Source organism: Urocitellus parryii, chromosome 11, assembly GCF_045843805.1.
Source record: "Urocitellus parryii isolate mUroPar1 chromosome 11, mUroPar1.hap1, whole genome shotgun sequence".
Classification (NCBI taxonomy): domain Eukaryota; kingdom Metazoa; phylum Chordata; class Mammalia; order Rodentia; family Sciuridae; genus Urocitellus; species Urocitellus parryii.
Window position 1 is genome coordinate 72,218,855 of NC_135541.1, and position 26,342 is coordinate 72,245,196.

The following is a 26,342-nucleotide window of genomic DNA, read 5'->3' on the forward strand; positions in this document are numbered from 1 at the left end:
GATGGAGTCCTGCACTAAATCTTTATTTGGGTCAGAAAAAAAAGAGTCCACTAAGTTATCTTTTCTGTATTATTCTTAAACTTTTTGGTTTATGGATTCTTTTTTGCTTTAAATTTACTGAGGACTAAGTGGTCATGGTGGTGCTTGATGGTTTTCCTCTTAGATTGGGTTACATGAATATCCTAGAGTAATATCTCAAAATGTAAAAGAAATCTTAAAATTTAATGAATGAAACTCTTTTGATAAAAGATAATCATAAATTTCTACTTTAGATAGAATACATACTGAACTTCCTTGACTATAATTTACTAAATTGTGGAAGCTCTCGGAAAGTTAGTTCAGCTTCCAAATCTTAGGTCCAAGTAGTAGCTTAAACACTGTAAGATTCTGGCTCAAAATCAGTCACAACATTTTTCCTATGACAGTATAACAAACACACACTGCATTAGATATTTATATTTCTGCTAAATATCAGAGATGCCCAAATTGGTGATTATGACACAGCTTGTCCTTAACTGTGGCAGTTTCCATTACAAAATCCAATTTATGGAAATGCAGGATCCTGTTTAAAATTTGATTTAAACTGATATTTAATATGATAATAAACTATTGAATTCCCTCTCCCTTTTGTTTCTTCATTTGAAAAAAATGAGCCATCAAGTCTCCTTTTAGTCCACCCACTTAAAATACAAAAGAAAAATGTGAGCTCCAAAGTTTGGGATTCTCAATACATCCCAGCTGGAGTGTTGTTTTTTTTTTTAAATCTGTATTTACAAATATTAATGATATTTAAAGTTCTTAGCAGTTCATTTCTTTAAAAAGCCAAAGCACAAAATAACAAATTAACTTCAAAAAGCTTAAAAGTATACAGCACATATACAACTGCTTCAATTTAGACACTGGTAGTATATTAAGAACTTATGGACTGGGGTTATGATCCAGTGATAGCACGCTTGCCTGGCATGTGTGAGGCATTGGGTTTTGATTCTCAGCACCACATACAAATAAAGGTCCATTAACAACTAAAAAAAAAAAAAGAACCTATTAACAAATTTAAATTATTTACATAAAATTTATAAATATTCACATGAAATAGGTTTACATACATACACAATATTACGGCAGAAAATTGCTAGGAAATCATACTTTTTAATTTGTGATATACATAAACTGATGAAAATACTCAGAAATAATTTAAAATCTTTCCCATTATACTAAAATCCAAGAACTATTAAAACTTCTGATTTTTAAGGGAACTTCAAAAAAAATCACTTTAGGCACAAAAAGTCAGAACAAGGCCCTCAAATCCCTTCCTCACAAATATTACTGCATCATGTCCTCTTCATCTCTATCCTTGCAAATACCACACCTGGACAGTTGCTATATTGTTCCATAATGCCTGTGCTGGCAAGAGAGCACATTTTGAGTAACAGTGATTTCGATTCACAGAGTTTGGAGTTGAAAGAAAATTGGGGATCATATTGGCAAGCCCACTTATCTGCCAGTTGACTGACTAAAACAGAGAGGCTAAATGGCTTCTCCTAGCATCAAGCCTCCTTGATGGAGTCCTGCACTAAATCTTTATTTGGGTCAGAAAAAAAAGAGTCCTTCCACTAAGTTATCTTTTCTGTATTATTCTTAAACTTTTTGGTTTACGGATTCTTTTTTGCTTTAAATTTACTGAGGACTAAGTGGTCATGGTGGTGCTTGATGGAATCCCAGCTACTCATGGGGCTGAGGCAAGAAGATCACTTGAGCCCAGGGTTTCGAGACCAGCCTGAGCAACATAATGATAACTTATCTCAAAAAAAATTACTAGAGGCCCCAAAGAGATTTATTTATGAGTTACATACATCAATGTTTACCACTATAGAATTAAAGCTAATTTTTGAAATATTTATTACTTTAGCTAAGTGTGGTGGTGCACATTTGTAATCCCAGCGACTTGGGAGACTGAAGCAGGAGGATTACAAGTTTGTAACTTTGCAAGACCCTGTCTTAAAATTTAAAAAATAAACAAAAAGGGTCATGAATGTAGTTCAGTGGTAGAGCACCCCTGGGTTCAATCTCCAGTACCACACACAAAAAAATTATTAATTCACTAAAAATCAGCAACAAACTCATTACATGTTAATGTAAATAGTATTACTAGTGGAAAATCATTGTTTTCTGAAACAAAACATAGTATTACTAGTGGAATAGTAATACATAGTATTACATTGTTTTCTGAAATAAAACATAAGTTAGTGAGCAGAGCATCATTGTTCCACATTGTTCCACACATCTCTTTAATGTCTGCTTAATACAAAACAGCTGGATTTTCAGATCTACTTCTGCATTTAATTTGTTGTGATACTCTGTTCTGGTTGAAGGATATGAAGAAATTTGGCCTCACAGAGATACAGTTGTCCCAAGTATCCTCAGAAGATTGGTTCCAGGATCCCCTCAGATACTAAAACTTGTGGATGCTCAAATTCCTTATACAGAATGACAGAGTATTTGCACGGGACCTACACACATCTTTCTGGATACTTCAAAATTATTTATAGATTACTTATAATGAGGGCTGAGGATATAGCTCAGTGGTAAAAACACTTGCCTAGCATATGTGAGGCCTGGGTTCAATCCCCAGCACTACAAAAAAAAAAAAAAAAAAAAAAAGATTTGTTAGGTGACTTTGCCTAATACAATATAAGTGCTATGCAAATAGTTCTTTTTTGTTCAGGAAATAATACAAGAAAAAACATCTGTATGTGTTAATATAGACACAATTTTTTTCCAGTGTTTTTGAACTATAATTGGCTGAATCCTCGGATGTGGAATCTGTTGATACTGAGGACTGACAATTGGAGGTGCAAAGCTTAATAGTCGTCAATAGTCTTTTCATTTACTTGTGGCTATTTCCTCTTTGATATTATACCTCAATTAAACAAATGGCATTTCTTAAGGTTTGTTGCAATATGGTGTCTGAATTACACAATGAACTTTTAAACCCTGTTCCATTAAAATCCATTGCTTTCCCTCAACCACAGAGTAATTTCAAAGTGAAAAATAGTAACTTATTGGGCTGGGGATGTGGCTCAAGCGGTAGGGCGCTCGCCTGGCATGCGTGCGGCCCGGGTTTGATCCTCAGCACCACATACAAACAAAGATGTTGTGTCCGCCGAAAACTAAAAAATAAATATTAAAAAATTCTCTCTCTCTCTCTCTCTCTCTCTCTCTCTCTCTCTCTCTCTCTCTATCTCTTTAAAAAAAAATGTTAAAAAAAATAGTAACTTCATGGCAGAATATTCTGGCAGACACCATTCTAACCAAGCGAACAAGGTTAATATAACCAGTAAGTCCTAGCAAGGTAATGTACCCTTGATTTGATGCTCTGAAAAGGATACATCACCTCTGTGGTGTCCTTCCCAATAATGGATAACTTCATTGTAACCAAAAGAGAACATCAGACGAACCCAAACTGAGGAACATTCTCCAATATGCTTTAAAAGTGACAAGGTCACTGAAAGACCAAGGACCTGCCACAGATTGGATGAGACTAAGGAGATTGACAACTAAAGGCAGTGTGTGATCCTAGATTGGATCCTCAAACAGAAAAATAACATTAATGGGAAAATTCATGAAATCCAAATAAATTTCATACTTTTTTTGGGGGGTGGGGGGGTACTGGGGATTGAACCCAGGGGCACTCAACTACTGAGCCACATCCCCAGCCCTATTTTTTTTTTTTTATTTAAAGACAGGATCTTACCCATTTGCTTAGCACCTTGCTTTTGCTGAGGCTGGCTTTGAACTCACCATCCTCCTGCCTCAGTCTCCCAAGCTGCTAGGATTACAGGTGTGTATCACCCACATCCCACTATAAATTTCATAATTTAGTTAATAGTATTGTACCAACATTCATTTCTTAGTTTTGATTACTGTTCTATGGTTATATGTAAGATGGTATTATAAGGCAAAGCTGAGTGTGGATATAAAAGAACTCTGTGTTACTTATGCAACATTTCAGTAAATCTAAAATTTTCTAAAATAAAAAGCTTTTGGAAATCAACTGTTCTATCTTGTACCCTTGTTGACTCTTTTACCCATGCATGATTTTTATAATGCCATCATACATCTAGAAAATAATAGATTATTTACTGAATTATATAAATAAGCCTAATAAGACATTTCATTATATGGTATCTGTTTTTAAATCACATTTGTTAACAGTATCTCCCTTGACCTCATCTGAAAAGTATTCAACTACTGAGAAACTGTCATTCATGGTGATGGATAAAAGTTTTCCAAAATTTTAATTTTTGTTTGAAAAATAAGATTTTATCATTGGCAACAAATACTCTCAGTTGTTTTCCTTGAAGTAACAGGCCCATTTTATACTTTGTCAAAAAGTGCCGGCCAAATTCCAAAGTCTGGATAACCATCATTTGTCTGTCCGCTGTTCTTTTAAGTAAAATGGTGTTCCATGAAAAACAGATTAGTTCAGCTCATAATTCAAATAACTGCAGAAGCACTTTTCTTGAAGGCAACCATCATATTTTGAAATATAAAAGTAGTATATGCAGACTTCCCATTTCATCATACAAAATATTAAAAAGGCATACATTTCAGGGGTCTTACTCCTTCATCAAGAACACTAAAGAAACTGGTAGTCAGCTGTTTCACTGTAAGTGTGAGGCAATAAAGTGCCGCCCTGATTCCTGTAGAGGCACCAGCAATTTCATACAATTGCTTCTATCTATCAGCACAATGGTAACTCAGTGAAAAAGAGGCCATCTCAGTATTATAAAACTGGTTTTTTACCTCAGAGACGCCCCTGGAAAAGTCTCAAATCCATGACCACAATTTGAGAACTACTGGTTTAAAGAGTTAATCTGCAACTTCAATTGTCAAGACCAATCTTGACATTGCAGTAGAGAATTACTTTCCCTAAATGAAAGGGTAACAGTTTAACAGAGTCATTGTTCACCTTGATAAAGTTCTCAGATAGTACCAATAGTTGGAGGATAAAAATCTCTGCAAGATCCTTTAGTTATAAGTCCCAAATGAAGTTTTACTGTAGTAACTGTGCTCCAGCAAAACTGTGATGGGAAAAATCCAAGGACCCGACAAAAGGTTACAACAATTGAATAATCTTTGGGTTCTGAGACTGCCCCTGACTTCTTTTGACTTTTGGTTCAAACAAACAACAATGTTCATTTTACTGCAGTGAACAGATGCTATGACTCTCCCCTGCTCAGCACTTGTTTTGAGTCTCAGCTAAAGAACATATTCCTTACAGGACACACTGAGCTTTGAGTTCTGAAAACTTAAAACAAAGCCAGCCAGGCCAAAAGCTCACTTTTGCAACTGGCCTTGGTTGTCTGTGACTGAGATCCCTCTCCAGATGTCCAGAGGGAGTATTAGTTTTCATCATGATTAATAAGAGTGGTTTGAAGAGGATGGAATTATAACTATGAAATGGGTTCTAGAACTTAAGTGTATTGAAACAGGCATGGTGAAGCAATATTATATGTAATATGGGCACACTGTAGTTTTCAAAATAAACTACTGAGGGTTGGGTGTAGCTCAGTGGCAGAGCACATGGTTTGCATGTATGAGGCCCTGTGTTTGATCTCTAGCACGTACACATACACACACACACACACACACACACACACAGAGAGAGAGAGAGAGAGAGAGAGAGAGAGAGAGAGAGAGAGTTGAAAACTACAAAAGCACTATAGAAATAAATTAAAGCTAGAATAATTAAAGGGTATACCATGTTCATGAATAACAAAACAGACACAACAAGCTACAGATTCTGAGCACTTTTCATTCTCTAACTGGCAAACCCTAGGCCCTATCTTCATCTCAAATATGTTTCAATGCAAATGACCATGGTTATTTTAGAACAGCCTTGAGTTTTATCTTTTTCAATAAAAATCAGTTTTTAAATTTTTCAATTTAACTATTAGTTATAACATCGTTCATGGTATCTCACAGCTTAACAGGAATATACCAGTAGGTCTTGACATTATTTTCCCAGAGAAAAATCATAGCTATTTATCAGTTCAAGGACTTTGTTTCTAACTTTTAAAATATCTTTCATGATCCCTCACAGCACTGAGGGCTTTGATCTTATCAACTCCATAGAGCTGGCTGGGAATCATCTGCAGAAAGGGCTGAGTTCAAAGCTGCTGCTGCAGGCCTGTGGCTGAGGAGGAAGCAGGTTGTCCAGGGTTTCAGAAGAGCCCGCCTCATACAGAGTAAGCAGAGAGGCCACTGTGCACTCAGGAATAAATCCTTCCACCAGTACACACTCTCCTGGGGCATTCACATACGCTTGGTCCAATAGATTCCAAGTGGAGTAATAAACAGAAAGAATAGATTTTCTTGGGCCTTCCTTAAGTTTAGGAAGATCTGACAATATCACAAATGGCTCAGCACAGTCTTCTGAAACTCATTAGAATTCTTTTCTTCTGAATCATGTTAATAAAGTAAAATTTGGTCTGGGCTTTGTACATAACTACTTACTCATGCTGCCCAAGTCCAGAAGGACAGGAAAAGCTGCTGAGAGCTGTCAGTGGGAGACAGGGCCAGGCCCAGGAATTGGAAGATTTCTGGATAGATGTTTTCAAACAGAGCTATACACAGCTCCCTTATTTATACAACACATGATTGGCTCTTAGATAAGTCTGAAATACTCTTCTGTACTTTCTTTAACTGTCTACATTGCCTCAGAATCAACAGAAACTGGCACTTGACTCAAAAAGCCTCAAAACTCCCTCTTTAAGGAACAGGGACTTCTATAATTTTTCTACAACTTATCAGGCGAGCTAATTCTAAATATTGTTATTCTATAACATATGCCAAATGTAGCAAAATAATGTAAATCTGTTTTTCCCTTTTTCATGCAGTATGCCCTGAACTTCAGTTGACATGTGCATGATTTCAAATTGAGATTCTTTTAAACATCATTTTCCAATGCAGCAGCCATCGAAAAATTCACTTTTGCCATCCAGGCACAGTGGTGTGCAACTATAGTCCCAGCTATTTGAGAGGCTGAGGAAGAGGGTTGCCAGGTATTTGAGGCCAGCCTGGGCAACATAATAGGAACTCCTCTCCAAAAAACGTGTAAAAAATAAGAAAAACTTCACTTTTTAGTGCCCTGAGCCACTTAAATAGATTACCAGAGGAACCTGATTTTAAAGTGAGAGGGGCAGACAGCACTCCTTAGAAGCCTGCTCCTTGTGCCTTTGAACATTTAACACTTAAAATCAGAATTGTTTCACAATAAACTAGAGATCCCTTCCCTCTCTCTAAGAAGAGGTCCTTGGGAAGTATTTATTTAGTTAATGAATGTTAAGTGATTATGTTTCTCTCACAAAACAAAAACCACCCAAACCTCTTGAAGATGCCCTTTGGGCTCTCTAAGTCTGCAAAGGTCCACATGAGCTGCATTATCCAAGGGCCTGGAGCAGTCAACTGGCAATTTAGGGAAGAATATGGTCACATGCACTTCTCCTAAAAGAAAAGCAACTCCCCTCTTGGCCCAACTCCAAAAGGCAATTGAGCAGGCTAAGGTCCAGGCTAATCTCTGCACAGTCTCTCTGCCAACTTTCTCCTACAGGCATTAGATTTTTCAGCATGGGCTTTGCAAATAATCTAACACAATTAATTAATGCTTTTGAATTCACCCCGTATCATTAATGAAACATCGCCAGACAGCTTTTGATAGTGTATTTCTAGAGCTAATTAAGCTTGGCAAAAAACAGAGGACACAGATTCCCGGGCTACCTGCCAGGGCCAGGCTGAGACCTGGTCCCTGAAAGACAGCGGAGCTGTCCTTGCAAACAATCCTATAGTGACAAAGGTGGTGGACTGCTGGATTCAATCTCTCGGGGTCCTCTCTAATCTGAAAGACTCTCCTCCCAAATCATGTAATTCTCAAGCTCTTAAAGTTCAAACTATTCTTCTACCCTAAAGATTTTTTTTTCCTGATAAATAGAAATTCTGAATTTACTACCTAAAAGTTACTGGTATTACTTCTAGTCTACACTCCCAAAAAAGACTTGTTTAAGAAATATAAAAGATTTATAGTTTTAAATATATAGATCTTTAAACAAATCTCAATCTAGGATTCTGATCAAAGAGTCCTGCATAATCCAATATTTCTCATCCCATAATGTCAGTCATGTGGGAAATCTTTCTATTTTTTCCCTCTCTAATGCTACATGGGATCCCAGACTGTTCCACATGCATGGCCAACAAGATAAACACATTTTTGGGAAGCTTAAAAAAAAAGCTAGCAGGGAGCAAAAAAGAAAAAATGTTGTTGCATTCTTCTGGACTTTTCTGGTTCAATTTCAAATATAGAATGACCACCACCTGGGGCTTATGGTGAGTTCAAGGCAAAGTAAGGTGGTAGATGTCCCCTGCCCCCCCCATAACAGTGATGGGGCTGCAGTTGTGGCTCAGTGGTAGTGCAGCTGAATAACAATGACAAGGCCTGAGAAAGTAAATCAGGAAAACTTATACATTTATCAATGGGAAATAAATGAAGTTACTCGAAACACTACTTTTTAGGCACAGAAATTAAATCTTTTCATTGCCTTATCCCAATTTATAATAAATATGGTGTCAATGTACTTAATAGGCATCAGTAAAAATTTAGGTCCTTTTTTCTTTTCTAAAAGAAAATAATAATTTTTAAACTCTAGCCTGGAATCTGATTATAGGAATGGAGTAGGAAACAACATTAACTTTTAGTCCCACCCTCCCAGAGTTACCTCCACTCCTTTTATCCAGTTAGCCAACATCCTCCCTCATTAACTATAGTCCCTCAGCCTCAGTCTCCTGTATCAATGTCCCCCCGCTCACTGAGTCAACACAAGCCTCCTACCATGGTCTACCAAGTTACAAGGCAAGAATTGGGACTAGGGCAGATGAGGCATATGAAAGGAACAAATGGAGGCAGAGGGTTCCTGCTTTAACAACTGTGATGATTACATCAAGGTGCAGCCCCAGCTGGTTAAAGATGCATATGGTCTCTGCAGGTGTATACCCCATGGATAGCCAGGAGCTGAAGGTGTCTGTGGAACTCACTCCCTGGAACCAACTTCCTTTCCAGCACATGGCTTATTCTGACACAAATGAGTTTACCAAAAAGGTTTTCAAGGTAGCATTTCAAAATCGTGCTAAAACTGAGCTCTGTTTTATGACACTAAGCAATTGTCTAGGTGGCAGCAGGTTCTGTTACAATCTGTACACAGAAGAAACAGATGATCTATACAGTTAATGTGGTCCTCAGAGCAGCGGTATCAGCAGCATATGGATCTATTTAGAAAATGCACAATCTGTGACCTATCATGGGGATATAGTTCAGTTTGGTAGAGTGCTTGCCTCACATGCACAAGGCCCTGGGTTCAATCCCCAGCACCACACACACACACACACACACACACACACACATACACACACACTCACACACACAAATACACACCAAAAAAAGACCTGCTAAAACAGAATTTGCCTTTTAAATAAGGTCCCCAGGTGATTCTTATGTACATCAAAGTTTAGGAAGAACTAGTCTAACGTCTGTTTAAAACTTCCAATTCTATTAAGGTCTTCAGGGAATAGTCCGAGAAGGGCAATAGCAGGGTCAAATGGTGGTTCCATTCCCAGCTTTCCCAGGAATCTCCAAACTGCTTTCCAAATTGGCCGCACCAATTTGCAGTCCCACCAGCAATGTACAAGAGTACCCTTTTCTCCACATCCTCGCCAGCACTTGTTGTTGTTTGACTTCATAGTGGCTGCCAATCTTACTGGAGTGAGATGGTATCTTAGGGTGGTTTTGATTTGCATTTCTCTGACTGCTAGAGATGGTGAGCATTTTTTCATGTACTTGTTGATTGATTGTATATCCTCCTCTGAGAAGTGTCTGTTCAGGTCCTTGGCCCATTTGTTGATTGGGTTATTTGCTATCTTATTGTCTAATTTTTTGAGTTCTTTGTATACTCTGGATATTAGGGCTCTATCTGAAGTGTGAGGAGTAAAAATTTGTTCCCAGGATGTAGGCTCCCTATTTACCTCTCTTATTGTTTCTCTTGCTGAGAAAAAACTTTTTAGTTTAAGTAAGTCCCATTTGTTGATTCTTGTTATTAACTCTTGTGCTATGGGTGTCCTATTAAGGAATTTGGAGCCCGACCCCACAATATGTAAATCATAGCCAACTTTTTCTTCTATCAGGCAAAGAGTCTCTGATTTGATATCAAGCTCCTTGATCCATTTTGAGTTAACTTTTGTGCATGGCGAGAGAAAGGGATTCAGTTTCATTTTGTTGCATATGGATTTCCAGTTTTCCCAACACCATTTGTTGAAGATGCTATCCTTCCTCCATTGCATGCTTTTAGCCCCTTTATCAAATATAAGATAGTTGTAACTTTGTGGATTAGTCTCTGTGTCCTCTATTCTATACCATTGGTCCACCCGCCTGTTTTGGTACCAGTACCATGCTGTTTTGGTCACTATTGCTCTGTAGTATAGTTTGAAATCTGGTATCGCTATACCGCCTGATTCACACTTCCTGCTTAGAATTGCTTTTGCTATTCTGGGTCTTTTATTTTTCCATATGAATTTCATGATTGCTTTATCTATTTCTTCAAGAAATGCCTTTGGGATTTTGATTGGCATTGCATTAAACCTATAGAGAACTTTTGGTAATATCGCCATTTTGATAATGTTAGTTCGGCCTATCCATGAACAGGGTGTATTTTTCCATCTTCTAAGGTCTTCTTCTACTTCTCTCTTTAGGGTTCTATTCCCTGAAGACCTTAAAAGAGCATGCTACAGGGATGCTGCCACATCGATGTTCATAGCAGCACAATTCACAATAGCTAGACTGTGGAACCAACCCAGATGCCCTTCAATAGATGAATGGATAAAAAAAAATGTGGCATCTATACACAATGGAGTACTATGCAGCAATAAAAAATGACAAAATCATAGAATTTGCAGGGAAATGGATGGCACTAGAGCAGATTATGCTTAGTGAAGCTAGTCAATCCCTAAAAAACAAATACCAAATGTCTTCTTTGATATAATGAGAGCAACTATGAACAGAGCAGGGAGGAAGAGCAGGAAGAAAAGATTAACATTAAACAGAGACATGAGATGGGAGGGAAAGGGAGAGAAAAGGGAAATTGCATGGAAATGAAGGGAGACCCTCATTGCTATACAATATTACATATAAGAGGTTGTGAGGGGAATGGGAAAATTAATAAGGAGAGAAATGAATTACAATAGATGGGGTAGAGAGAGAAGATGGGAGGGGAGGGGAGGGGGGATAGTAGGGTATAGGAAAAGTAGCAGAATACAACAATTACTAATTGGGCATTATGTAAAATTGTGGATGTGTAACCGACGTGATTCTGCAATCTGCATTTGGGGTAAAATTGGGAGTTCATAACCCACTTCAATCTAATGTATGAAATATGATATGTCATGAGCTTTGTAATGTTGTGAACAACCAATAAAAAAAAATAATAAAAAAAAAAAGAAAAAAAAAAACTTCCAATTCTAAAAAGCAAAACTTCCTATTCAACAAGCAAGATGAGTATGCCCTGCCTCAGGCAATACCAATATGAATATCCATATTTAAAAGTGATTATTTTTTACAGAAAAAGAACTGCTATAAGTATTGAGCTCCTTGTGCATACTTCATAAGTAGTCTAACTTATAAAAATGGGTTTACACACAACTATTTACTATATAAAATTGGATGTGACCGAATATCTCTGAAGCACCACCTTAAAACACTACAAGAAGCACTTTTGCAAGAGGTGGTAAGACTTTTGAGGAATGAAAATAACGAGACTTGGCAAGCAGGAAGGAAAGTAAACTGGGAAGAGAGGTTCAGAGTTTTAAGACAATGATTTTTTAAGGATAGTCACTCACTGTGAATAGATTTTCTTTAAATGGTTGGTGGAGGTTGTTTTGTGTTTTAAGATACAGCTTTTAATGGTGTGTAGAAGTATCTTTATTATTAGGTTATTCGACAGTATTCCACACATGTGAGAAATAAATCATTATAAGTTGAAAAAAATCACAGAATTGTCATTCTTAATTTCATAAGTATATCACTTCCAAAGATCCTTCCTGAGCTTATTGCTTGAGCTTCAAGGTAACTCCCACCTTAGGACCTCTGTGCTAATGCGCTTTCCTGGTTTTAAGTGATCCTGATCCCTCTCATCTCTTGCCTTAATTATTAAAGCAGCCACCCAAAGTATCCTCAAATCCATCCTTGCTCAAAAGTCTACTCTCAACACAGCAACCAGAATGATCCTATTAAAACATCCTTCTGATCATATCATTCTCTGCTCAAATCCTCAGATGGCTCCATCTCACTTAGAGAAAAAAAAAATGTATGATCGCTAACAAGGTCCTAATCTATACACAACCTCACACATACCAATGAACCCTCATCCCCCCTTTCCCCACCCTCTAGTTACTCCACATACTCCAGCTACTTCCACTCCAGCAGCCACCTGGCCTACTTGCTATTGCTTGAGCTTCAAGGTAACTCTCACTTTAGGACCTCTGTGCTAATGTGCTTTCCTGAGATATCCATTTAGCTCACTTCCTTCAAACCTTGCTTCAAACATCATCTCAGTGAGGCCTCCCTTATTAAGTGTACACACAATGTGTGAGCTTTTGTGTGTGTGCTTTTGTGCACATGCTAGGGATTCAACCCAGGACCCTGCGCATGCTAAACATGCACTCTACCAGTAATATAACCCCAATTTATTTATTTTTTTTTAATTAATGGGTTGGGTTTTTTCCCCCTGTCCTGGAGAGTAAATCTAGGGCCTCTTGCATGCTAGGTAAGTGCCCTACCACTGAGCTACACCCTCAGCCCCTAACTGGACTTTAAGTCATGCATCCCCACTAATGATCCCTAATGATCCATTAATCCTAATGACCACTAATGATCCACTGCTAAAATATGCATAGTTGTTTTGGTCTATCTCTCTCCACTAGAGCCCTGCTTCTTGAGGACAAGGTTTTTGTCTATTTTTTTTTCCCTTCTATATCCCCAATCCCTGAAATTGTGTCTCAAATTCAACAGGTGATCAATAAATTCCTGCTTAATCAACCAATAAGCACTTTCAAAACTTTAACCATATTGAGGGAAAATTCTCATTCTTTGCACTACCTTTGAAATCCCTTCTCCCTCTTCGTGCCTCAGAAGCCAGAAAAGCACCTGAAACTCAGTAGGTTACTCAGTTTATTGGCAAGTCTATCTAAAGCACAGCAGTTCTTTAAAAGTTTAAGGAAAATGCAAAACAATAAATGGTGACATGTCGTTAAAACCTTTAGCAACAAAACTGCACAGCTGTCACACACAGACACACCCACTGGGAAGCTCTCCACAGGAGAGCACAGAGGAGCCCAGCGGTGTCCTGGTGGAAAGAACATATGCAGGGGCTGACTCCAAAAGCTGTGGCTCTACTCTCCTGAGCATCCTTCTGGATGTGGCAGGAAGGAAGAAAAATCTTACTTCTGATGGCTCCTTTAAACTAGGACAAAGCTATCCAGGCATGTGAGGACAACGAGAAGCAACACAAAGAACTGGAAGCCGTTTTATTGAAACTTTTTCCTTTTGCCATATATGGTCCCTCTCATTGCCAACAGAGAGAATAACTTCAAAATTGTTTTAAAATCAACATTTTCCTTTGAGGATAGTAAGATTTTCCACACACCACTCCTCCTCCTCCAACACCAATTTTTTTTTTTTTAATATTTCAGGATAGGGCAGTAGAAGAGCTGGGCTTCAGAGCACCTGCTGCCTATTTCTCAGAAGGAAACTCCTAAGAGCAAGTGCATTTTTAAATCCTCTAGAATTCTGCCAAGTTTCCAGCACCCTCTCAGAAAATAAAAATAGGACTAGATTGGACTTCGGATCAATTTTTTTTTTAAGATCACTCTGGTAATGACATTTTAAAGAAAATGAAAGTCAGTGGTTCACATGGATATGGTGCAGGGTGGTCCAGTCATTTGAGAGGGGCAAGTACTTCAGTGCATAGTAGATGCCACAGGAAGGAGCCATGGGCAGAGCCAGTTCTAGGGAAAGGGCTCACATTGGGACACTTCCCAAGACACTCTCTTCTCCTACATCATTTCCAAAACCAGCATGCTCCAAACTCTATCAGTGATTCATGGTGCCCCCCAGAGTATCAGGAATTAGTCACCAAAGCAAACAAACTGAGCAAATCTAACTTCCTATGTGCACAACTGTGTCAAAGTATAAACTTTTAGCAGTTAAACAGTTATGCAGGCACATATGGATAGCTCTGTCCTGATGACAGTATAGCTGGTATACTAAAATAATCCAAATAATTCAGAAACTCATAGATCAGGGTAGCAACGACATAGCCTAGGATAAGAATGAAAAGGGAGGAGAAACTTGGATCCTGTTGCCTTTGTGACATCAAATCTATGACTATACTAACCATGTTTCCATATGTACATTCAGCTACCCAACTAGCTATTAGTAAACTCTCGTTGCAAGTGAAAACAAGAAAAAGGCCTTTTTATAGTCAATATATTTCACCCACTCATACACAGACCTTTGCATGGATAAGGGATCTTTGAGAAATAAACTCATCTTTCTTGACTACTACTAACTGTCCAAACTGTGTGTGTATGTCTGTGTACGTGCGTATGCATGCTCATGCATTTTTATATGTACTGTTTCTATGCAAAGACCTATAGGAAATGGGGAGAAGGAAAATTTCACCATGCTTGAGTATGCATGGTATATCCAAAGAGAACACGAGAGTGCCCTAAATGCATGACACTTCATCCACTCTGGTCTCTTTAAAATAAATTGGCACCCTGGTAATAATTGGCATCACATTTGACAAAAAGGCTTTCCCTGTGTATCCAGGAGAAAAATTAAACACAAAAATAAAGACTTTATAATAAAAATAATCACAGATCAAATCAACTAACTGTGTCCAGAGACCTAGGGGCTGGAGGAGAAGGCTTTTTTTTTCTTTTCCAGTAACGGGGAGTGAACCCAGGGGTGCTCTACCACTGAGATATGCTCAGAACCCCATCATCCTTCATCCTTTACATTCCCTGGTGGTAGCTGTCAGTCAGCACTCTCTCCCTCCTACCTTTAAGAATTACAACCTTGGATCATTCAGTTGTCAGAGAGGAGAAACCCCAAAGTTCATGGGCCACTGTCTCGAGTTCAAGAGAAAGAGTGCAGGATGAATGAATGAAGAGAAAGAAAGGGGTATACCTACACCATGGAATGCTATTCAACCATTAAAAAGAAAGAAAATCACACTGGTCATAGAGTCACCTATATACATACAGTAATCATAGTGTCTATTCTATTCTGCTGCCCTTCCTATACAGATTGATTCTGTAATCTGTACAATCAGAAAAATGAGAAATTATACCCCAATGATTCAAATGTATGAATTCCCAAGATCATTATGATGTCATGTGTAGCTAATAAAAAAAAAGAAAAGAAAAAGAAAGAAAGAAAATCTGTCATTTGCTACAACATGGACAAAAGTAGAAGATTTTATGTTAAGTGAAATAAGCCAGGCACAGAAAGACAAACATTGCCTAATCTCACTCATATGTGGAAATTTAAAAGGTCAAACTCACTAAAATGATGGTTACTTGAGGCTGGGATTGGGTAGGATTGAGGAGAATATAAAATTTCAGTTAGGAAGAACAAGTTCAAAAGCTGAATAGTACATCATGGTGACTAAAGTTACCAACAATGTATTTTATACCTGAAAATTGCTACGAGAATAGATTTTAAGTGTTTACCATAAAAAATGACATACAAGGTAAGGCATAAGTTAAACAGCTTGATTCAGCCATTCCACAATGCAAACATATATGTTATACATATAACAAAACATCATGTTGTACACCATAAAAATACAAAATTTTTACTTGTTAATTAAAAAAGTAAATTTAAAAATTAATTATATTTTTTAAAAGAATACCAGTCCCTTTTGGGCAGCATAACAGGAAAAGCATGAACACTGGAGTCTGCCTCTCTGCTTATTTCTTTATTTGGTCCTCATTACACATTATATTTAATTCCTTAAACTTCAGTCTCCTCATTTCTGAAATAAGTATCATAATAATATTAGCCATGGGGGCAGCAGTAATAATAGCCAAAATTGGAAAATAATAAATACTGATCTCACAGGGTTTCTGGTGGGATTAAATGAACTAATACCTGCCACATGCCCAGGAGAGTGCCTGGCTGCACTGTTTCAAGAGGTGCTGGGGGTGAGGTGCTAAGGGGTGAGGTGTTGGGGGTGAGGTGCTAAGGGGTGAGGTGCTGGGGGTGGGGTGCTAAGGGGAGAGGTGCTGGGGGTGGGGTGCTAAGGGGTGCTTGGCAGCAGAAAAAGCTAAAGAATCTATTGGAGCAGTTTTTCTGCAGAAGTGTGAGTTCTGGTTTAACCGAGAGTTGAATCATCTTTCTAAATCACTCACTTGCTCTTCCTCATTACTTGTCATTCTGGAAATGAAGAAAGTAATACCTGCCTACTCCAGAGACTGCTGGGAGGATCAAATGAAATACTAGATATAAAAGCGTTTTGAAAATTATAAATACAATATGATATTATTATTAGTTTACACACTCCCCAAGGCTGCCAGCTGTCCTATTTCGGACCAAGCATTAACCAGCAGGTATCTCCACTTGCTGTCCCATGGATACAAAGACTTTAGAGCTTTCTTAGCAGGAAAACAACTCAGACTAAAAATGTCTCAATTTTCCTGTGGACTCTACCTGAGATTCCAGGAATATCCAACAGAAAAGAAAAGAAATGTTTGCTCCACAGAAATGGGTATGCAGGTTGTGAGCAAGCTTCCAAAAGGGTGCATCTGGGCACCAAATCGAGACAGTGAAATGAGGGAACCAGGTGTCCATCTTAACCCCTGGCAGGGATGCCAGCAGCGTTTCTGCAGAGCTCACCTCGGCAGACCTCTTCCAATCTGGCACAGGGGTCCATGGAATGCTGCCAAGTCCAGCCCTTCCAACCAAACTGACTTCCTTGAATTCTCCATGCATGCCTCTTTTTCTCATTATTAAAACTCCTGGAAACACAGCCCTACCCAACACTGCCAAGCCTCAGAGGCAGCAGCTAATATTTTTTAAAGATGTGTAGGAATAGTTTTTAAAGTAAAAAAATGTAGTGAGTATTCAGCCTCAGTAGCAAGCATTTATTTTTCAAACTTCCCACTTTTCTTATATAAGATAGATCACAGGACTCAAGATAAGGTGCCAATAAGTAACCTCGGGCCATTTCTACTCGGGAGGCATTATGGTCCTACATAGCACATGTTCACCAACAGCAGGGCCCACCCGGCCCTCAACACTATACCATAACCACAGAACAAGGGAGGGAGGAAAGGATGAATTGTGTAGAAGCAACCGCTAACCCTGGGCTGTGGCTTGCTGCCCCCTGCCTTCTTCACCCTCCACCACAGCAGAGAAGGAAAAGGAAGGCTTTCCAGGAACAGCCAGCCAAACTCACTGGGCTGGAGCAAGCAGGTTCCTACTCCTCTAACTTGGGCTCATTTTTCATGCACCATTGGGCTTGCCCCCTCCCAGCAGATCTATGGGGGGCCTTTTACCTCTTTCACCCCCTCTGCTACCAAGAACTCTATGCCTTCCCTCTGATGTAGAGCTTCAAGACCATTTCCATGAAGTGGGATTACTTAAGGGTCCTTCTGCTCAGATAGCTCTTTCCATCTCTTCTGAGGCAAAAGGGGTTTCATCTAATTCCAGGATGTCTCATTGGTGGCTATTCACCTAGAACTTAATCGGACAAGCTGAGAGATTTGCTCATTCCACATGAGGGTCTTCCTAGAGAAGATGCTAATAGAGCGGCCTTCAGCTGGACTGAGAGCCAACTGTCTGGATTCAAGTTCCAGCTCAAACTTATTAGTCACAGGACATTGTACAAATTGTTAACCAAATTGAGTCTCGGCTTCCTTGTTTGAAAATGGAGATGATGGTAACCATAATAATACCCACCTCATAGAATTGTCTTATTAAAACAAAATTAACTAGCAAGCCCTTGATAAACATCAGTCTGTGTCCCGGGACTGTTGTGTCTGAAGCTGATGAGGATAAGTTCTTCAGGCTCACTGTTGGAGGCCCAGTTTGAATTCTCTGATGCATGCCTTGGACCTCAGAGGATGGAGAAAATCCAAACCTCAGAATGAAATTCACAAGCCTTGCTCTGATAGTAAGGTCCTCCACAATCTACTCCCATCCTTCTTTCCAAGTAGACTCCTGTTGTATGTCTACACCATTGAAAGGTCATCCATCCATTAAAAAAAAAAAAAAAGAAAAGTCAAGCACTAAACATCAAGTACATGGCAGGCATGGTTCTCCATCTGGTCAGCCCAGAGTCTTTCTCGTCCTGGACAGTCTATCCTGAGGACAGAGCTGAAGACTAGAGCTTCCACAAAGCCCTTGCTTCTCAAGTCCACAAGGGCTTCCTCTTCTGACCCCTCTGAGGTCTTCTGGGTTTTACTTGGCATTTGTCCTACATTGATTATTTTTTATATAGTCAAATTTTACAAACAAGCAACTCAGGGATAAATTTACATTTCTTTGTGTATCCCTAAAAGTCTAGTACTGTGTTTGTTTGCATTTAGCAAGGACTCGGTGTTAAGTGATTTTTTTTTTTTTCTGGGTATTGAATTCAGGGCCTTGTGCTTACAAGGTAAGCACTCTACCAACTAAGCTATATCCCCAGCCCGATAAGTGATTTCTTAATGTTTCAAGAGGACATAGACGGCTCAAGCAAACCCATTATCATTCTTTCAAAACAAACACCCTTCAGATCAATACTTTCCTATAGTATAGAAGTTTAAAGGCTCAGCCAGGCATAGTGGTGAACGCCTGTAATCCCAGCAGCTTGGAGGCTGAGGGAGGAGAATCACAAGTTCAAAGCCAGCCTCAGCAACTTACTAAGACCCTATCTCAAAATAAAAAAGAGCTAAGGAGGGCAGGGGGTATAGCTCAGTGGTAGAGTGCTTACCTAGCATGCATAAGGTACTGGGTTCGATTCTCAGCACCACATATAACTAAGTAAAATAAAAGTCCATTGACAACTAAAAAAAAAAGAAGAAGAAGAAGAAGAAGAAAAAGAGAAAAATTGTAAATAAATATATATATGGCTAAGGATGTGAGCACCCCTGGATTTAATTCTCAGTATCTGAGAAAATAAAAGTTTTAATGGCTCAATTTCCAGACTTAGACTTATTAGGTTTATGGTTAACTCTGTCACTTACTAGCTGTGTGACCTTGAGGATGTTACTTAACCCCTATGTACTTCAGTGTCCTCATCTATAAACAAGATAACCAAACTACCTACACTTCTTAGGGTATTATAAGGATGAAATTAGATAAAGCACTTTGAATGAGGCTTGGCACACAGTAAATACTCTTTAAATATTTATTATGATTATTACTATCTTCTTGAAGTACAACTCATGCATAATGCCCCCAAAAGTATAGTATGCAGCACCCACATAGAAAGCTACTAGGTATAGGCATATAAAAAACATTTTCCCCTACTTCTTCATTCATTTGGCCTATTAGGTTATACCACAATAACAACCAACAAACTCTACCTTAAAGACTTCCCTATCTCTGTGCTATTTATCAGTTACCTTGTGCTGTCAAAAAAAAAAAAATCTACAATGTCACTGTCCCTTTCACTTCTGCAAAGCTTTAAGCATGCATGCAACTCAAAAAAAAATTTATATATATATATCTCCCCCCACCATGGCTTGAAAGAAGAAGGAAGGTGTTAAGCAAAACTGATGTGCTACTAAAAACATCAAGGCTATACAGGGCCATCAACCTCACCACATTCCCAAGAAAGACCTTCTTCAGTGTGTTTGTTAGTCTAACCCAGGCATTGATGAAAGTAGAAAGCCCTGCTCAGAGCCACCAAAGGTGGTTTTGTACCTTGTCATCATAGCATGATGTTTCTCTTTCTCTCTCTCTTCCTCTTACTCTCCTCTCTTGCTACTACTTTTCAATGTGATTTTAATTAAGATCCATTTTAATGTACAGGCCAAAAGGCAAATAACTCTTCAATAATGAGACAAAACGAAACTGCTGACAGAAAATAACAGAAGAATGGGCAGTTCAAATTCACACACTGGCATTCAAAAGGAAACCCAAAACCAAGCAACTTTCTTTCAAAGGATGTGCAATGATATTCTGCTTTCCATCCTCATAAACTAATTTCTCCCAACTGACTCCCACTCAGCCTTCCTACATACCACCCCTGGTCTGAGGCAATGGGGATCCCTCAGGGTGGAATGGTTCCTTCAGTACAACACCCAGGTTAAGAGCACAGATGTAAAACCCTCCACTTCCCAGCTTTGTCACACTGAAAGTTATCTAACCTCTCCATATCTCAATTCATCACCTATAAAGTGGCAAAAGTAATTATTTCCAACTCAGAGTTGTGATTATCTAAGCTCATTAAATAAAAAATATCCTTATTCATTTTTATACTCTATAATTGTTCAGCCCAGTGGCTGCCTGTAGTGTATATTCAATAAGTGGTAATTATTACCCCCTCCATCTGTACCCGCAAGTCAACAGCCAAAACCAAGGGACTAATCATTTTTCAAGTCAATGCTTTTCTTGTTGAGACCTGCCAGTTTCCAAAACTGATCCAACAAATTAGTTTTTGTGGCCATTAGGGAAAAGACACAGAGCAAATTACAACAAATGGAGTAAATCAAGCTTCCAAATTTATTAAGCAACCCTGACACGGAACACTAAGATGTTGGTGTGGGGGATTGATAACTTTTACTTAAGGAACAACATTCCAAACTATCATTTGCTTATTCTCAGCTCCAACCTAATACTCTGATGTTCTCCAAAAAATACATGCTTTTCTCTATATTTTTTTGAAAAAAAATATTTATGCTTTTTGTAGCTCTAAGATTGAAACCGAGGGTCTCACACCTGCTAGGCAAGTCAGTGAGCAATATCCCCAGCCTCTTCCTCTACTTTTCAAAAAGTTACATGTTAAAATATCTGAAATACACAAAATTAGCCAGGCAAATCTGTAATCCCAGTGGCTCAGGAGGCTGAGACAAGAGGAACTCAAGTTCAAAGCCAGCCTCTGCAAAATAGCAAGACCCTAAGCAACTCAGTGAAACCCTGTCTAAAAATAAAAAATAAAAAGGGCTGGGGATGTGGCTCAGTGGTAAAATGCCTCTGGGTTAAATCCCCAGAACCAAACTATCTATCCATCTATCTATCTATATGAAATAGACAAAATTAAATACCTTCCAAGCATCCCATCCCAAAAGCATCTCTATCCAGAAGGCATATTTACTTTGTAATAGGGAAAATAATAAAAAGTGTCTTTCTTGACATTTTTATTTAGAGACAGCAATGTAAGTATAATCTATCCATGTTAAAAAAAATAAAGTGTGCTAATCATTAGCATATTTTTCTCTACTTGCCTAAACAAGGTTAAGAAGTATCTGTATTAGTGACATTGGAATGCCTAGTCTAGGCAAACATGTTAGATATCTGTATTGTGGTCAAACATTTTATTTACTCAAAGAACCTAACTATTCAAGTTTTACATGAACATCAGCATGGTGCAAATTCTTCTAAACTGAAGAGATTGAAGAAAAAAAATATATCCAAAAGAATATAATGACTATTCAATTCATATGACACAACTCACCTGCAGTGACTAAACAGGAGCTCATCAGGGTAAACATGGCGATCATATAATGGGATGTCATTTTTATTTCTCCAACAGTGCACATCCAGTCACTGCAGCCTATAGTTCTTCAGGTCACAGACAATCTTTGAAAATCAGAAATGGCCTTAAAACCCCTCTTTGCAATGTTCAAATTGCCTGTAAAAAAATAAATAATTTTCAATAAGAGAACATAGTACAGAAAATTCTTTTCATAAACAAACACACATTAAAGTTAAATTGGCCAGGCACAGTGCACACGCCTATAATCCCAAGGGCTCAGGAGGCTGAGGCAGGAGGATCGAGAGTTCAAAGCCAGCCTCAGCAAAAGCAAGGTGCTAAGCAACCCAGTGAGACCCTGTCTCTAGATAAAACATAAAATAGGGCTGGGGATGTGGCTCAGGGGTGAACTGCCCATGAGGTCAATCCTAGTACCAAAAAAAAAAAAAAAAAAAAAGTTAAATCAAGAATTTCTGAAAGGTGTCAAAGAAAAAAATCTGTCTTAAAAAAATGATAGACTAGTACTGAAGCAAACTAGGATAGAAGTGGTGATAACCAAATTAAGATTTTTATAGCAAATACTTTAGCAATTGACATGATTATATTTTAACACTTTTAAATCTTTGGGTTTAAGATTGTTTTTACCCACAATCTCTCTATGTTGCCCAGGCTGGTCTCAAACTCCCGAGCTCATGCAATTCTTCCACCTCAACCTCCTGAGTAGCTAGGACTACTGGCATATATCTCCACAACCAGATAAATCACGACAATAGAAGAAAATCGAAATGCACCTGTAACACCACCAGTTACATTGTGGTACAATAAACAATGACATGAAACATGCTTTCTCTAGTGCCAGGACACACACAAAAAATAGCTCTGATTAGAGACTCATTCTAATGTTATAATGACAGGGTTATCACAGGCATCAAATTAAATTACACTGAGAATCAATCTGAAAAAACAAAGAACCATAAAAAAGGCAAAGCTCTTATTCCATCTGTGTGCTGACATTCTAGCAGATGCCTCCCCTGCCTTTCAGCCCCATCTGGACTAGATGATCCAGAAGATCCTTTCTAACCTTTTCCTATCCAGAGTCTAATCAGAGTCTGCTGGTAGTTTGCGCAACCTGAATATTCCTCCCATGGCTGCTTTACCTCATAAAGACACTTCAAAGTATGATTTCCAGCCTTATATCCCTGAGCTGGTACAACTCCCGGAAGTTGTTCAATTCAACAAATATGTATTGAGCACCTACTATGGACTAAACATGGTTTCTTCTCATCAGCAATAAAAGTTATCCAACAACTGGATAAAAGTTCAAATAATCTGCTTGATCTAAACCCTGGGCAAGGCAGGATGAGGTTTTCCAGAAATCTCTGATACAAAGAAGGGTTGCAACCTTGTCATCCTCACCCAGGAGATGCTATCCACAGAATGAGTTTCTATTTAAATGGTCTTTGTTCATCAAATGTTAACAGAAAGAAATTTAAAATGGCTCTTCAAGGCTGAAAGTGTAGGTCAATGGCAAAGCACTTGTCTGGCATGAGTGAGGTCCCAGGTTTGATCCTCAGCACCACAAAAAAATGAATAAATAAAATGGGTCTTCACGGTTGTAACACTAAATGCCTGTGTGAAAAAGGAAAATTGGGTGTTAGGGGACACAGATAAGAGGGAGCAGGTTCTGGGTTTTGTAATGATACAAAATATGTGAATATTATCTATCTGGAAACAGTAACAATAAAATTGTAACTTCAAAAAGAATTTCTTAGATATGCCTTAAAAATAAGTTATTATATATGGTTCAATCTTGGTATATGGTGGAAATTAAAAGCCTAGTATAGAAAAAGAAAAGCCTAGTATGAATAAAATATGGGTTACGGTGGCAGTTAAAAATCTGCCCAATTGTGAATCCACCCTGCCACCTACCAATGAGTGATGAGGGATGTCAGGCAGATTACTTTACATGAATGAACCTATCATGTAGTAGGATATGGTAAGTGAGGATTCAGTAAGTACAAATGATGCTTTGAAAAGTGCCTAACACATAAAAAAAAAACAATCAGTAAATATTAGCTAATATTCTCATTAGGTAGTTTATTCTCTTTAAGGCAGTTAAACTGATAAAATGGAAAGATCATGGTACGGTCATTTATGTAAGTCTTAGCTGCTGACAAACCAGTTCAATCAATCATTTGTTTACTGAAAAATAAATGCAACAGACCAAAAGAGGAGATAAGTAAAGAGCCATATCACTAAGAGAATAAAGTTGCCAGTGAAGTTCAGGTACAAGTCATTGGTGACACAATGGTCTTGTCTCAGTGCCAACTAAATTATACGGCTCATTTGGAAGCCATAAAATAGACCCTTGAAGCCCAACATTTCTGTCACTGTATTTCCACCTCAGACAAAAAAGGAAATCTTCTGTTAACAATTTGACAACAATAGGGAAATCTATACTTTCCCTTCAAGAAATCAGATTTCCTGAGTGGATTGATAAGGAGAAAACTCTCTGAAAGAATATGCTATTTCAGAAAATGCTAAGGGCCATTTTTATAAAGCAAAACCCTCCAAGGAGATCCCAGAAGAAGATGGCTTCCCAGAGGACTTTTATGGGGCACATAAACCATAAGCAACACAAGTCTAGAGGGAATATTTAATGAGCATGTGTCACCCCTGCCCACAGCCACAGAGGGTCTGTGGGGCTGAGGCCCATTAATCCAGGGGCTTAAACCAGTTTTGCACAAATCTGTGGAAAGAAAGGCAAATGGTTCTATTAAAAATATAGACTGCAAATTGCTGACAAGAATATTGGGCAATTATTAAAATGCAGCAATTACAGATATAATAAAGCCAAGCTAAACAATTTGATGCCCAAAGGCAAACCACAGCAAGTTTACACCGGATCCTAAAACATCTCCGAGGAAGTCCCAGACAAGTTGAAACTACACACTGCTGTTTCTAACAAAGAGAGAGCTTTCCTTCTTTTAGCATAAAAGTCCCTTCATAATGTAACTTGTTCAAAAAGAAAATAAACTGCAGGGGGTTTTCGGTCTAATCTTCAAAGACAGGATCCTAAGACAGAGGAGGGAGAATGGAAAAGGAAGCATGAGGTTCCCATTCAGCCTGACTTCAGTGTGGGCCAACACCTGCACACACCAGTACCTTGACCCACAAACCAGGGATCTGTTCCCCTAGTTAGAAGAATGCGGGTGACTCTGGGCCTCCAATAAGTGGTGGCTTTGCAATAAACCCAGGGAACATGAGCTCCTCTTTTCTGTGAGGTTCTGTCACATTAACTTCACAAAGACCAAAGACTTCAGGCCCTGGTTTTTTGATTTCACTGAATCTCTTTGGACTTTATGAACTCCATGCTGCCTTTCAAAAAAAATAGATAGGTCCTCTGAGATCCTGAAAGAACGACTGGGGGTAGAATAATCACTTTGCCCACATTTCAAAGCAATGTGTTCCATTCAAGGGGTATGAGAACATGGAGTATTCATAAACTAAGAGAATAAAATTCTGAAAAAGAACCTCATGAATTAAAAAAGAACGTGCTACTAATTTTGCTAATTTCAAGAGTTTGTCTTTGTTCATTTCTGAGGCCATTAAACTGAGCATGCTGTCCCACATTCCCTGGTGATCCAACAAAGCACTCAAGTGAAGACTGGGATTCGATGAAAAACCCTAACCTTAACACCATCCTGGGTTTAAACCAATGTTCAAAAGGAATTGGTTGGGAACAAGATTGCCTGGCTGAGTTTTTACTGTTGTTGTTGTTTAGTTTTAGAGCAAATCTTGGTCTACCTTAGAGAAAAAAAACTGGAAAAATGGGTGTCTAGCAGTAGGCTAATGATCAGGAAAAAAAGAAAAATACTAACTATCCTTTTGATGGCTAACATATTTACCTATATGAGATTATTCAGTCAACACTACATCATAATTAATTTGTAACTGATCAATTACACAGTTAAAAAATTTAACATGCTAAAGATATATGAATGGCTTTTCAAACTGAAAGAGATCCATAGGATTTCACTGATGAAGATGAGCCCCAAATTCCAAGACTTACACTTGCCCAAAATAACAGGACAGAGGCAAGGCTCGGTCTCTGTCCATGACTACCGCTCTACCTCCCAATTTCAGCTCTGTTGTCACAAACTAGAAACCATGTTGTCCTCTCAACATTCAATCTCTGAAAACAAAACAACGTTTTTTCCAAAAGAGGGGGAAGTCTGCCATGGCTACTATCAGACACTGATATGCACTCTGCGCAAATGATTACTGATCACAACGGTGACTCAACTGCAAGACCATGGTGGCAGTTATAATAATAAACCATCCTTGGTACTGCTGAACTCAAAGCTCTTTAAAAATGCAAAGGTCAAGATGAAGCACGAACCTGTGACTGTCACATTCTAACACTAACACTGTTTTACCTGAAATCAGCAGGAGAAATCAGAGATTGAACAAATTTGAAAATCTCAAGGACACAGACATAGTGAGTAGAATTTTAAAAATTACCATTGCCTAAATTCAAATAGTAAGAAAAAC

The 26,342-nt window shown here is 38.4% G+C and overlaps 1 protein-coding gene across 5 annotated transcripts in view; it reads right to left on the bottom strand.

Moving 5' to 3' along the window:
* Positions 1-26,342, bottom strand: part of Tgfbr3 (transforming growth factor beta receptor 3) — a 188,623-nt gene that overhangs the window by 144,940 nt on the left and 17,341 nt on the right. For all 5 annotated transcript variants that reach the window (XM_026403098.2, XM_026403096.2, XM_026403097.2 and 2 more), the window contains one exon: positions 21,771-21,947. In XM_026403098.2, coding sequence (XP_026258883.1) covers positions 21,771-21,855 — 85 coding nt within the window. In that variant the 5' untranslated portion in view covers positions 21,856-21,947. The remainder of the gene's footprint in view (positions 1-21,770; positions 21,948-26,342) is intronic.